The 13,009-nt window shown below is 29.6% G+C and overlaps 1 protein-coding gene across 1 annotated transcript in view; it reads right to left on the bottom strand.

Annotated features, from left to right (window-relative positions):
* Positions 1-11,976, bottom strand: part of LOC106466945 (pleckstrin homology domain-containing family F member 2-like) — a 21,416-nt gene extending 9,440 nt beyond the window's left edge. The window contains exons 1-5 of the mRNA XM_013927263.2: positions 11,931-11,976; positions 6,950-7,014; positions 5,298-5,435; positions 2,300-2,363; positions 495-620 (exon numbers count right to left, since the gene is read on the bottom strand). Of these exons, the coding sequence (XP_013782717.1) occupies positions 495-620; positions 2,300-2,363; positions 5,298-5,435; positions 6,950-7,014; positions 11,931-11,946 (409 nt within the window). The 5' untranslated portion in view covers positions 11,947-11,976. The remainder of the gene's footprint in view (positions 1-494; positions 621-2,299; positions 2,364-5,297; positions 5,436-6,949; positions 7,015-11,930) is intronic.
* Positions 11,977-13,009: the final 1,033 nt, after the last annotated feature.

Genomic DNA, 13,009 nt, shown 5'->3' with positions numbered 1-13,009 from the left:
TATATATATATATATATATATATATATATATATATGTATGTAGATGGGAGGAAAACCTTTTTTTTCAATCATAGATGGAAGTTTACTTTTAAGATGCAAAAAATAACCTACCTACTTGTAAAATAAACTTCCAAGAAAATAGATAAAAAAAACAATTTTAAATCTGAACATTTCAATGAAATTTCTTTTTGCAGATGAATCGAGGGTAAAGTTCAGTTAGGTTTTTTTTAGATGCAATGATATCATTTGCCCCCATAATAACACGTACTTTAAAAGGAAACTTGTATCTTACAAATTTACTTTTAAAATGCAAAAAATAACATACTTGTAAAATAAGCTTCTGAGAAAATACCAGTTTTATCATGAAAGCTATTAAAAACAACAAAGCAAAGTTCAGTGATGATAAGTGAAGGTTGCAATGGTTGAAAGAGTAACATAGTTGGAAAGTTGTTTAAAACAAACAAAAAATTATTTTCTTTGGGAATATATCTTACTTTTCTTTAACAAATCTTCCAGGCACTTGTTAATATGAGCCATCCATTCAGACTTTTCAGTAGCCGTGGCAGCATAAACAGCAAAAGATTTGGTTGGAGTTCTGATGAACCAGCCATTTTTCAATACTTTAAAAAAAAAAAGAGTGAAACAAATAACAATGCTTGTACATTAAAATCAGGAAGTTTAGTTTGAAAAATTAATATGTAGAAGAGTTAATGATGGTTAATACAATAAAAATTAATTGCTGAAAGATAAAACTTTTATATAAGAAAACAACCATTAAATGCTAATACTGTATCAAAATTCCAATTATAACCAGTGGTGCAATGTATTTGTAATTAGAATACTTCAAAAACATTGAAATCGTCAATATGTTCTGGTCTTTAATAACAAAATCAATTATATCTATGGTAACTACATAAAGAAAAAAAAAAGAGACAAGCAAAATGGTAATTATAAAAAAAATATAAAATAGCTCATGTCACACATGTATGTCTGAATTAGTGTTAACACTTCCCGTTTTTGTGGGGTAAACTTCTAGCATCTGATAATAAAATGAAGTATAAAGCAAGAGAAATTTGATGACACAAGTTTCAGGTTCACAAACTTAAAAGTATAGAACTTTGATTATATTACTGTACTGAAATATAACTCAGCTCTTGCCAGAAAGATGACAAACCAAAGGCAAAGTATTTACTTCATTAAATGTAAAAACCAAAGGCAAAGTATTTACTCCATTAAATGTAAAAACAAAAGGCAAAGTATTTACTTTGTTAAATGTAAAAACCAAAGGTAAAGTATTTACTTCATTAAATGTAAAAACCAAAGGTAAAGTATTTACTTCACTAAATGTAAAAAACAAAGGCAAAGTATTTATTTCATTAAATGTAAAATAAGTGATGAACTATTGCAGTTAACTATGAAGTTTAAAACTCTTTTTTTTTGTTAATTATAAGCTAGTTTACCAATGTAAACAACTGTAACATAATATTGTTTACCAATGTAAACACTTGTAACATAATATTGTTTACCAATATTCTACAACAAAAGATATTTGAAAAGATTAGTACATTAAATTAATACTTATATATCTAGCAACTAGTATGTTACAGCAAAATGAAGAAGTAAAACTATTTGAGTTACTTAAGTAAATTTATGCTATTAAGAAGACATGTATTATAAAACATTAGAAGAATCAAAAGGTTTGAAAGTTCTTCATTCTTTAGGCGTGAAATGGATAAACTTGTATGCATTTAGGAAAATACATTGTAATGAGTTGCATGTGGGCTTTAATATCCGTTTACAGTGACTTTAAATTATTTTACATGCTTTCCAAACATTCCCCATTTGGTTTTAAGTTCTTTAACCATTCAGATAAGATAACGATATATATAACATAACCTCACCTCTGATCAAGGACATTAAGTCATCTTTGTCACTGATTGATAAAGGTTGTTGATCAGATTTTGATTTCAATGAAAATTCTACAATTAAAATCTCAACTTTTTGAAAGTTACTTTCACATAAACTCCCACACACACCTTCACTGTTGAACTTCTATATGTGCAGTAGCTACACTGATTGTGTTAAACAACTATTATACAACAACCTAAACAATGTCAGACTGTGATTTGGTAATTTACAACTATAAATGCACAATATTATGATTAACTTTTTATTTAATTATAAAATAATTAAATATAATTATTGTAAAAGTGAGTTTCCATCACTTATATTTCTAACAACAAATATCTAATGAGCCTGCATAGATAACAGTTAATAGAATATAAAACAAAGCACTTACTTTCATCATCATCAAGGTTTTCCAGCTTAACTTCCTCCAGAGGAATAATATGTTGTTTATTATACTAGACAAACAAGAAATCTAATTAATCTCAGCAAACCTTTTTCTCTAAGGACAAATACTTTAGAACCAAATGTTACAATTATTTTAAAGGTGTATATTTACCAACTATTTTTTTTATATCTGTTAATCACAATAAGCCTTGAGTGGAATTTCTGTTTATATGACATTCTTCATACAGAATACAAGCCTTCATTTCTCTTAAACCTTCTGAATGCTTAACATTTTTATATAAATAAAGCCTAACTTTGAAATCCAACTTAAATGGTCATTCCACTCTGCAAGTGATTGGTGTTTAGTAATAAATGGAAAATACAATGAAGGTTTGGTTTGGTCTTTTTGTAGCCAATAGGCTAGTATCCAATACCTAGTAAAATATTTACATGGTAACTCTGACGTACTGTTATCTACACAAAAGTAATAGGTGGATGTTATTTTCAGGAAGATAAGTACAGATTTCAGTCAGAATTGGGTAGGATGTATTGTTGTTCAGTACTTTTTACTAGAGTAAAGTTTAGTTTCAAGCTTATAATGTTTTTGTGTGTTAGTTTTGAATAAGTTCTTCTACATTTATAAATTACATAAATATGTAAAAAAATATTGAAGGACCAACATCAATTATATTTTTTCTTCCTGTATTAATTCCAGTCCTTCAATAAAGTTTATGAATTATGAATGACTTTGATGTACATGTAGTAATAATTGTCGAAAGAACTGCCATATTCCACCCTTCACTGTCAAAGAATACATTTATTCATATATATGTTTAAGTAAATTTCTCAAATTTTTTTTGCAGAGCTGTTCTACATTTGGTTAATTAATATTCTCATGAACAGAATGTGAAAGGTCACAAGTTTGCACTAAACCTCTAATCATGTGCATGTGTTTTAATGGTAAATCTGTATGTTATGGTCAACCTCCACACACGTACTTCAAATGCTTGTATATCAATCACAATGATTTTAGTACAATGCTGCTGGGACTGAGTTTTTCTTCTTAATTTAATGGATATTGTAATCACAGCTAATGTAAAATGCAAGTCTACTATTATTCTGTACTGTTATTTAATATCTAAAAAATCAGTGGAAATATGACTTGAAGATACACTACATGTTTTATAAATAAAAATACTTTCTTGTAGTTTATAATTGCATCACACTTATAGTACTTAATTAAAAAAAAAGAGGGGAAGCTCTGAAAATTAAGATTGATCTAGAATGAAAATTATCTATATTAATACGATCTGACCACACTTTTGTTAATACTCCGATTGTCTACCCTCGTAACCTTAAACATTGTAAGGCAATGAAGCTCTGAACTTAACAGACATTGTTTTTAGATGTAAACTGGTTGTTATTAATGCAAAAAGTTACATATACTACATAGAAGGCCTTATTTGCCCAAAAATTATCTGTATAGTTTCTGTAATTGTGAATAAATTTATTTATGCAGCAACTGACTCTCTTATGTATTATAAGTTCATACTCTAGTATGCCTCAAAAAGAAGTCTGAAGTTTTTACAGTGTTAAGTGTTTATCCCTCTAAAGTATATATGATGTAGTTTACACTCCCTTCTCTTGCCTTGAATAAAGTGGATGGGGATAAACACATTGCTTTCACTTGGGAATGTTAGCCTTTTTAGTTTATATCCGAAATTTCAGCAGCAAGGAAGTCCTTAGAAAGAAGAAGGATTGTATGTACTTGCAGGAGTCAGTAATTGCTCATGGGTCTTCTTCTTAAAAGGTAGATATGCTATCCACTTGTCCAGGCTCTCATCCTCTCTAGGGATTTAAATCAATTACCTGTGTGGTCTCAAAAGCAGTACCCAAGATATGATGACTTCTGTGCTAAGATGGCATTATCAGTTTGAAGAATGTAGAAGACTTCTTTTATCTTTCCTTTCCTTGTGGGCGGTTTATATGCCATCATTTTAGTGTTACTCCATTTTATCACATGGTCTTTTTTCTCTGACATAATGGGATGTTGCTGGTCTCCAAAGTGAACAAGATTTGTAATACAGAAAATAATAAGAAAAACACATCACTATGGCCTTCCTTAACAATGGATACTCTGAACACTTCACACAGAACAAAATGAAGAAAAATACAAAGAATAAACAGGAATAAAAATACAGACAGACACACACACACAGCCATATTGAGAGGTCTCTCTGAAGAATATGTGAAGTATATACAAACAGTACAAAGATAGAACAGTCTTCAGAATTCATGACACAATATGGTCACAATTTATGGTTATACAAATAAAACCATCTGAAAATCCAATGAAGAATACAAACACCATTTACAACATTCCATATGAATGTGTAATCGAACAGAATGGAGAAACAAAAAGTCCAGTAACACAATGTACATACAATTCTGTGTAATACTGATTTATCTGCATCACACCAGAGAATATCACACAATAAGCTGGAAGAATGCTGTAATAATGGGATATGAACCCGAAAAGGAAAATAATGATGAAAAAAAAAAACCTTTTACTAGATGCTAAAACACTCAATCTAGAACAGAATTCAGCAAAACCAAAACACTACCCTTAAAATCATTCAAATATCTGATTCAAATCCCAATGTGGTGAGAGCCCAGATGAGTGTATAGCACACTTATGTTCCTAACAACAAAATCGAAGATCAAATCCTGGCTTCTGCATCCCAGACAGTCTATTCTCAGGACTTCCCTGAAGACAACAGCAAACTATTAGCCAAAATGTGGAATAACGATCTACTTAGGATCTAGTAAATAATTTAAAGAATTACTAACTAATTAATAATAACACTGATTCCCATAACTTTATGGCAAGTACTTATTGTTACAGTCTGTAATATGTCAATTTTATTTTATAATTCATCATTAACAGATGTCAAGAGATAAATATTTCACTGTAAGGCATATAAAACAAACTACTGAATTCTCACCTTCTTTTTGTTGATGACAATATTACCATAAACTAAGATGTCATTAAAAAGGAAAAACTGCCGTGGTTTGGGTTTCTTACGACACATCTTGGTTAAAACTCCTTCTCCCACTAAAACACGGCCATACTCTGCAAGAGGCTTGAAAAATTTATCAAAAACCTTATATAACTTTATACAGAAGTTTTTTGTTTTACAGAACAAAGTGCTACAAATTCTCTCAGTGCATTCTCATCAATAGAGAAAACTATTTTCATATTTAGTATATATCAATCAGAAGCAACAATGAAAACAAAATACAGTAAACAAGTATTTTGGCATAAGCATTAATAGGTCTACCAAGTTCAGTTTTGCACAAATGAAAAACATGCCACAATTTTACACCATAACTATCTGAATTAAATTAAACAATTGTGCAATGTATAATAAAGCATTTAATTACAAACTAAAATGGTAGACATAGGATGAAGTATTTTTTATTAACATCTTATACATACTTAATGTGTTACCTCTACACATAACTCTGCTTCTGATAGATTCCAAGATCCAGCTTCACATTTTTTATAACTTTATTACACATTTATAAGGAATGATTAATATGCTTCACAATTTTAAATATATATTTCAAACCTGTAGCCTAAGGAATAAATTTTATTTTTCAATTTAAAAAAATTGGGTCTTTTAATTTACATCTACAATACTTTAACATAAAATGGAGCTTTTTACTAATCTAATACTAATTAACTTTTAATGGCTGGAGACGGCTTAAATGGGTAATGAAGAAAAACTTTAATAATTGGCTTAGGCTACTTTACTTTTAAATGAAGGTCAGGAAGGAAATTAAAACTTTAAAAACCAAGGAACTTCTCAGTAGATCTTAGTTAGAGTACTAAATAATTTCATTAATAAAAAGCAAATGCAACTGTACATATTTTTGTAGCTTATGTGCTGAGTCATTTAAATTGTTAAGAATAGTCCACTACCGAAAACTTTCCATAAGCAAGGGCTAAACACTGAATGAATGGGGTAAATATTTTGTCATATTATAAAATGAAATTTAACATGTCATGTTAATTATTTGTATATCTGAAAATTCAAACTACATTTACATTAAAAAAAAACCTTAGTCATACCAGAAACTTTTCTTTCATACAGAATGCTTGCTACTGCACATAAAAATTTAGTTACATAAAAGAAATGTGCTAATAAATAATAACGATTTTGCCATTATGATTTTTTCAATACATAAAAATTTAGTTACATAAAAGAAATGTGCTAATAAATAATAATGATTTTGCCATTATGATTTTTTTAATACAAGATTTAGTTATTAGTTCAAAATGAAATTATCAGAATAGATGAGAAATAATAAATTATTATTAATTTCAAAATCTAACTTTAGGGAATGTCCTAAGATGTGGTAATAAATAACAGATTTTGCCATTATGATTTTTTAATCAATAGATTTAGTTTTTAATTCTCAATGAAATTACCAAAATATATGAGAAATAGTAAATTCTTATTTATTTTAAAATCTGACTTTAGGGAATGTCCTATTCAAAGCAACATGTCAATGGGAAGATGATAATTACAATAAAAGCAGAAGCTGAAGCAGCTATGTTACTGTAATAATTAGAAAATAGTATGAGGCTTACCTGCCCTGAACTGCCAAAGCAGTTTTCAACAGCAGCAATACGGCAGGCATTAGCTTCGCTGTTCACTGAAACATCAAAGGAAATATGGAAAAAATGTTTCACTATTAATATTTCCTAAAACAAAAATACAATCCATAAACTTGTGAGAAAATGAAAAATTCAATTTTTATAGCTTATGACATGAAGACAACTAACACAAGGCACCTTAAACTTAGTACTTGAAGCCAACAGCTAATATTTGTGAGTTCCGTAATGCAAATGCACAGTATTATTTCTTTATTGTTACTTTCATTAACAGTATTGGTTACAATGTTTAATATATCTAATGTCTTTATATTAATTTTCATCATTATACTTTTATTGTAGAAATTATTGTTAGCTTAATATAGGTATTTACAACTACTATAAATTTCCCAAGTTGGCTGAACTTGCAAAATATTATTGGACTTACTACCAAAAATGTTGTTAATTGAGAAGGTACCCAACATTCTAATCTTTATAAATAAGAACAAAAGAAAAGTATATTCAATTAGATATGCTCATTACTATGTTAATTTTTAGTTTCACTCTAAGTAACTTGGTCTAATCAAAAGTTAATATTAATTACTTATTCATACAATTTGTTTAGAGCAATGCCAAAAAGTTTTCTTTTAATCTTTTAATAAATGTCTCAGAATTATATTTATAAACTACTATTAATCTGTTCTTTTATATTTTCAGTTTGGATTTTACAATTTATTTAAATGCCTCAAAGACTTGTATTAAGTAAAAATATTTTCTCTTAAAATGCCATATGTATGTATGCATTAGAGCCTTTATCAAGAAATTATTAAACACAAATCTGCTTTGTTAATAGACAATTATATGATGAACTTGCATACCATGTGTGTTGTTGTTCAGAATAAGTAATTTAAAACCCCAACTTCCATGTAAACATAGTAATATATATCTATACAGCAGTCACAAAAAAGTGAATTTTGAAGACTATTATCCAACTGATAATTACAAATATTATAGAATAGCATTTTTTGTCAATTGTACAATAATGTTTCTTTGATATCACACAATTACTATTCAAGTTAATTTCAGCATTTAAAAAATATGAACTTAAAAAAACAGATTTTTTCATGACAATGACTATTCCATTTTTGTACACAAAATTTATTTTATATATATTACCAGCAACAACAAAATTATTATTTACTTTTTAGCATTTACTTACTATGATCACATTTCTGTTTTAGCAAAGTTTATAACACATGTATACTTTACAATCATAGTTTTTTAATGCACTTTTGACATTTTATGTATAGTTTTCACATACTTGTTCACTCCAAGTTAAGTCAGTGCCAATCCATAAAAATGTTTAAAGAGTTAGGTAACTGTCATTATTACCAAGTTATTTTTAGGATATGCAGTCTTTTCAAGGCCCAATCTAGGAGTTTAATTTTGTTATCCATAGACTCCAAAGTTACATTTTTTAGATCAACTAATGGTCTGGATTGTGAGAGCATATTAAGGCTTGAGATAAGTTGTATCAGGCCTATCACCAGTTATTCTGTTAATCTCCAATACACAGCAGAATAAAATTAATTTAAAACATAAAAATTAGTGACTTAAATTATGACAAATTCAACTAACACTTATTTAACAATTTATAAAACGAATGAAGACATACCTTATAATTACTCTTTCAGTATAAAGATAAAAATTATAAGTTTTCAGTTAGAATATAGTTATGGAGAAGTCATAAAATAATTTATGAAAATGCTTCATGAGACATTAAAAAAGAACAGGAATAAAATTATGAATAAAAATCAAGAAGGCAAATACATGCAAGAAACAAGACACTTTTTAAACATTGACAAGTGTATCCAGCTGATGTTTTGATGTGTTTGCTGCCTTATTTATTGAATCATCAGCTACACTGGATATGGTTCTGCAAATTACACTCAATTTAATACACCCACGTTGCCAACACTTTTCTTTCATTCAAAAGATATTAAACATTGAACCTGCCCTATAGTAAAAAACAGGCAACACTATTTTACAAAGGGACAATCCTGCCTTGCTAACCAATTATCTTGTTTGAGGATGTTAATTCTTATCTGGATGAGGATAAAGTAGATTTAGTTTACTTAGATTGTTGGTGAGGGGAGAGGGCAAAGAACTGCATAAAAAATTGGTGTAGTGTTTATTAGTGGAGTTCGGGCTAACTGAACTTTAATATTATTAGTAGCATGTCTCAGGAATCTGCGAAGGAACTCTTGCTATTCCTTACTTACATTAACACCAGGATTTCAAGTGGACTCATATAGACACCACCTGTTTTTGATGCATTTCCCTACACTTTTTATACCCCAACTTGCTTTGGGTCTCTAAATTTGTTGGATACAGGATCTCTTTATAACTAGTTAGAGACATTAGATCTATTGACACTTTTAAAACCTAGGTATCAGAGGCAAGTATCAAAACTCAGTGATATTGCTCACGAATATACCAGTGCTCTAAGTGTCTATAAAAAAAAATGAACAAATTCACACACAAAATCTTAACATACAAACACTGCTGTCCAAGATGGAGCTCTGAGAGATTACAGGTCCATTCCATAAATACCTTTCCCTCTGCAACGCATAGTACAATCTATAACCTCTCCTTCACATATGTATGGTGATTTTGTCCATACTTCCCTACCTCCTAAATTTCATTTTTGCATAGTTTAATGAAGTTTAAAATTTTTCCTTGTACACATGTTACTCTTTTTAATTATATCAATAAGACATGTTAAAAATATACTTTTTAAATGTTAATATTACAATTAACACTTAACAGACAACATGGGTCATTTTGGTTTACTGAGGCTGCCCCATCCATTTAAAAAAAAAGATCAAAGCTAATCTTGATAACTTAAATATTTACTGGACTTTCTGTTAAATTTATTGCAACTACCACATCTGAAAGCCAACCACCCTGTTAGAAAAGTAGAAAATTATGGGCTAGATTCAACTAATTACCACTAAGTAATTTATTTATAAATGATTGATTTTCACCCAATATTTTTTGTCAGTTCTATACACTGAGTGTTGTAACATGGAAAAACAAAATTACTAAACAATCTAATATGTAGACCTCTGCCAGTAGTGATTAGTGAATAATGTAAAAACAAGCTGTTAATTGTAGGGCTAATATTATTAACAGGGGGCACATTCAAGAAATTGGTTAACTCCTTTACACACAAGCAGACACTGCCAGTGTCTAGCCGGAAATCCCCGATTTACCCATGGGATAGTGACAGCATTCAATAACATTTATGTCTCTTTGGCTGAAAACTAGTATGCCATGTTGTTATCCACAAAGTTAAGAAAACTGAAATTTTATAAGGAAATAATGAAAATAATTCCTGCAGAATGTGCAAAAAATTACAGGTTTAAAGAGTTAAGTTTGCTGATAATATAAGAAAATCTTAGGTCTAATTAGCTATAACAAGGAAGCTATGATCTTAATAAGAGATTTAGCTTAGAGAAACAAACAGCAAATAGCACTTAATTTTCAGAATGTGGATATAAATGTTGATTATCATGATACAAGTTTCACTGATGATCTAATACAGCAATTTTCATAACCATATAGATGAGGAAATATTAGAGATGTACTGATATCACTTTTTTGGTATTTTTTCTATTAATATTATGATTTTAAGTATTCAATTAAAGTTAAAATAAGTAAAAGCACCCAGTTGGGCCATTATGCAAAATCCATATTAAATACTTTATGACTGTTTCTTAAGCTTCAGTTTCATTAATTTCATATATTAAAAACAAAAACGATTTAGCTTTCACTTAACACATTAAGTAATCGCTCTATTACTACAGGGTATCCAAGAACTTTGGATGCACCTCTGAAAATCATACCATGAAAACTATTTAACATACTGACACATGGTTTATTGCAAGTATAGTGTTTAGTTTCCTTTACAGCACCAATAGGTGTCATTAGCATGTTATTCCAGCATGACACTGACAGTGCTCTTCCACTGGAGCCTATCTACAACATACTTGATGAAACATTCCCCAGTTGGTGGATTAAGTGGGAAGTTCCAATCAGCTGATCCTGCATTCCTGGGCATTAACTCTATCAAATTTTTTCATTAATTATTTTATTGTTATGGGACTTCATAAAGCACATAGTTTATAGTAGTAAGATTGTGACTAAGGTTGAACTATGTTAATGTATCCAAGAAACCTTCACAAAGGTTAATCCTGCAATGTTGAAAAACACTTGATAGGAGATCAGGTACTTTGCAGTCATTTTGTGTGTAACTTATGGTGTAAGTGTTGTAGTTCACTTGGACTATGATGATTGTATGTTGTAAGAAAACTTTAAATACCATTCTTGTACATGCAACAAAGAGTGAGTCTCTTTGTTAACCAGTTATCTCTATATGATTTGTCAAAAGTGTTTCCAAAATTTTGGACATTCTGTATAGAACAATAGTATTAGCATATTAATAAAAGGTTTATTTCAGTGAACATACAAAATTGCACCATGTGACAAGTTAATAGTAATACTTTTTACAAAAACGTGCAAGTTACAACACAACCTTGTCATAAGTTTACAGTTGAATATTTTTAATCCCTCAAAGACTTAGACTATACTATTAGTATTCATACTAGTAGATCTATCTATAACATGACAACTTCAACTTTCAAGTTAAAAGAAAAAAGGCTAGGAATAATATTAATAGGATAGTTTGATTTTTTTTAATTTATCAATAAAAATAATTAATAATAATATCAACATTAATAACAGTGATGTTCCATCTTTGTTTTTTGATAAATACTAAAACGTTTAAAACATGCGAAAGCTCTACAATATAAAAATATAGTTATATGTAATTACAATTAATATAAAAGAATTACAGATTATCCAAAGTATATAAATATATATTATTAGCTTCAAATGATGTTTCTCTTAGGCTCACCCAGTCGATCCACCATCTTTCCGTTGAAACGCCTTCTATCACGTCACACTGATTCCAGAAAAATCAAATCCCCTGGACCCTGGTAATAAAACTTCTTGTATATAAATATGCCAATTAATTGTGAAAAAACGTTTTTGTTGAGTACTGTTTTTGTGTGTGTATGTTCTGAAGCTAAAAAAACAAAGAAAGGAAAAAAATTAACTTTTCTAACTGACTCTTTTTTTGAGGTACATAAATGTAATAAATATAATAATTTGTAGCGTTAATTTTATACTCTTATGTTTGATATTTGCAAATTTTTATTATAATTTTCTAACTTCTTATGTGAAAAAATAGAACTTTTCCGATATATTTTAGTGTCTTTTCATAGTTTATTCATAAAAAACATTGTACCTTTCACTTTTAATATTGGATAATCTCTGGTTTGCTAAAACCAAATAAATGTATCCGTGTTTTAATATATTCTAGCTGACTGCCCGTCATATGACGGTTTTGTTTGATTTGTTTTGAATTTCACGCAAAGCTTCACGAGGACTATCTTCGCTAGCCGTCCCTAATTTAGCGGTGTAAGACTAGAGGGAAGGCAGCTTGTCATTACCCCCACCGCCAACTCTTGGGCTACACTTTTACCAACGAATAGTGGGATTGACCGTCACATTATAACGCCCCCAGGGCTGAAAGGATGAGCATGTTTTGTGGGACGGGGATTCGAACCCGCAGATCGCGAGTCGAGCTCCCTAACCACCTGGCCATGCCGGGCCCCATATGACAGTAAATGCTTATTAATTTATGAACATGTTTTCTAAAAATTAATTATATTATAGTAACAATATATTGTTACGACAGCGGAAGTCACGTGACGCTGGTAACACGTCATGATATTCTCAAAGGATCTTGACTTTTCCTGGCAACTCTAGTCTGTTCTAAGCGCCTTATTTTTTTGTATATAAGCCCGGCAAATAAAGCGGCGATAAAGAATGCAGATAGATAGATATAGATACAGATAATTGAGTCAAGCGAGCGGTAGTGACGGTAATATAAAGTGTGTGTTGTGTTATCGAGATTGCAAACGTATTGAC

Source organism: Limulus polyphemus, unplaced genomic scaffold (genome assembly GCF_000517525.1).
Source record: "Limulus polyphemus unplaced genomic scaffold, Limulus_polyphemus-2.1.2 Scaffold2433, whole genome shotgun sequence".
NCBI lineage: Eukaryota > Metazoa > Arthropoda > Merostomata > Xiphosura > Limulidae > Limulus > Limulus polyphemus.
The sequence above is the reverse complement of the archived record's forward strand: the minus strand, read 5'-3'. Positions and strand labels throughout refer to the sequence as shown.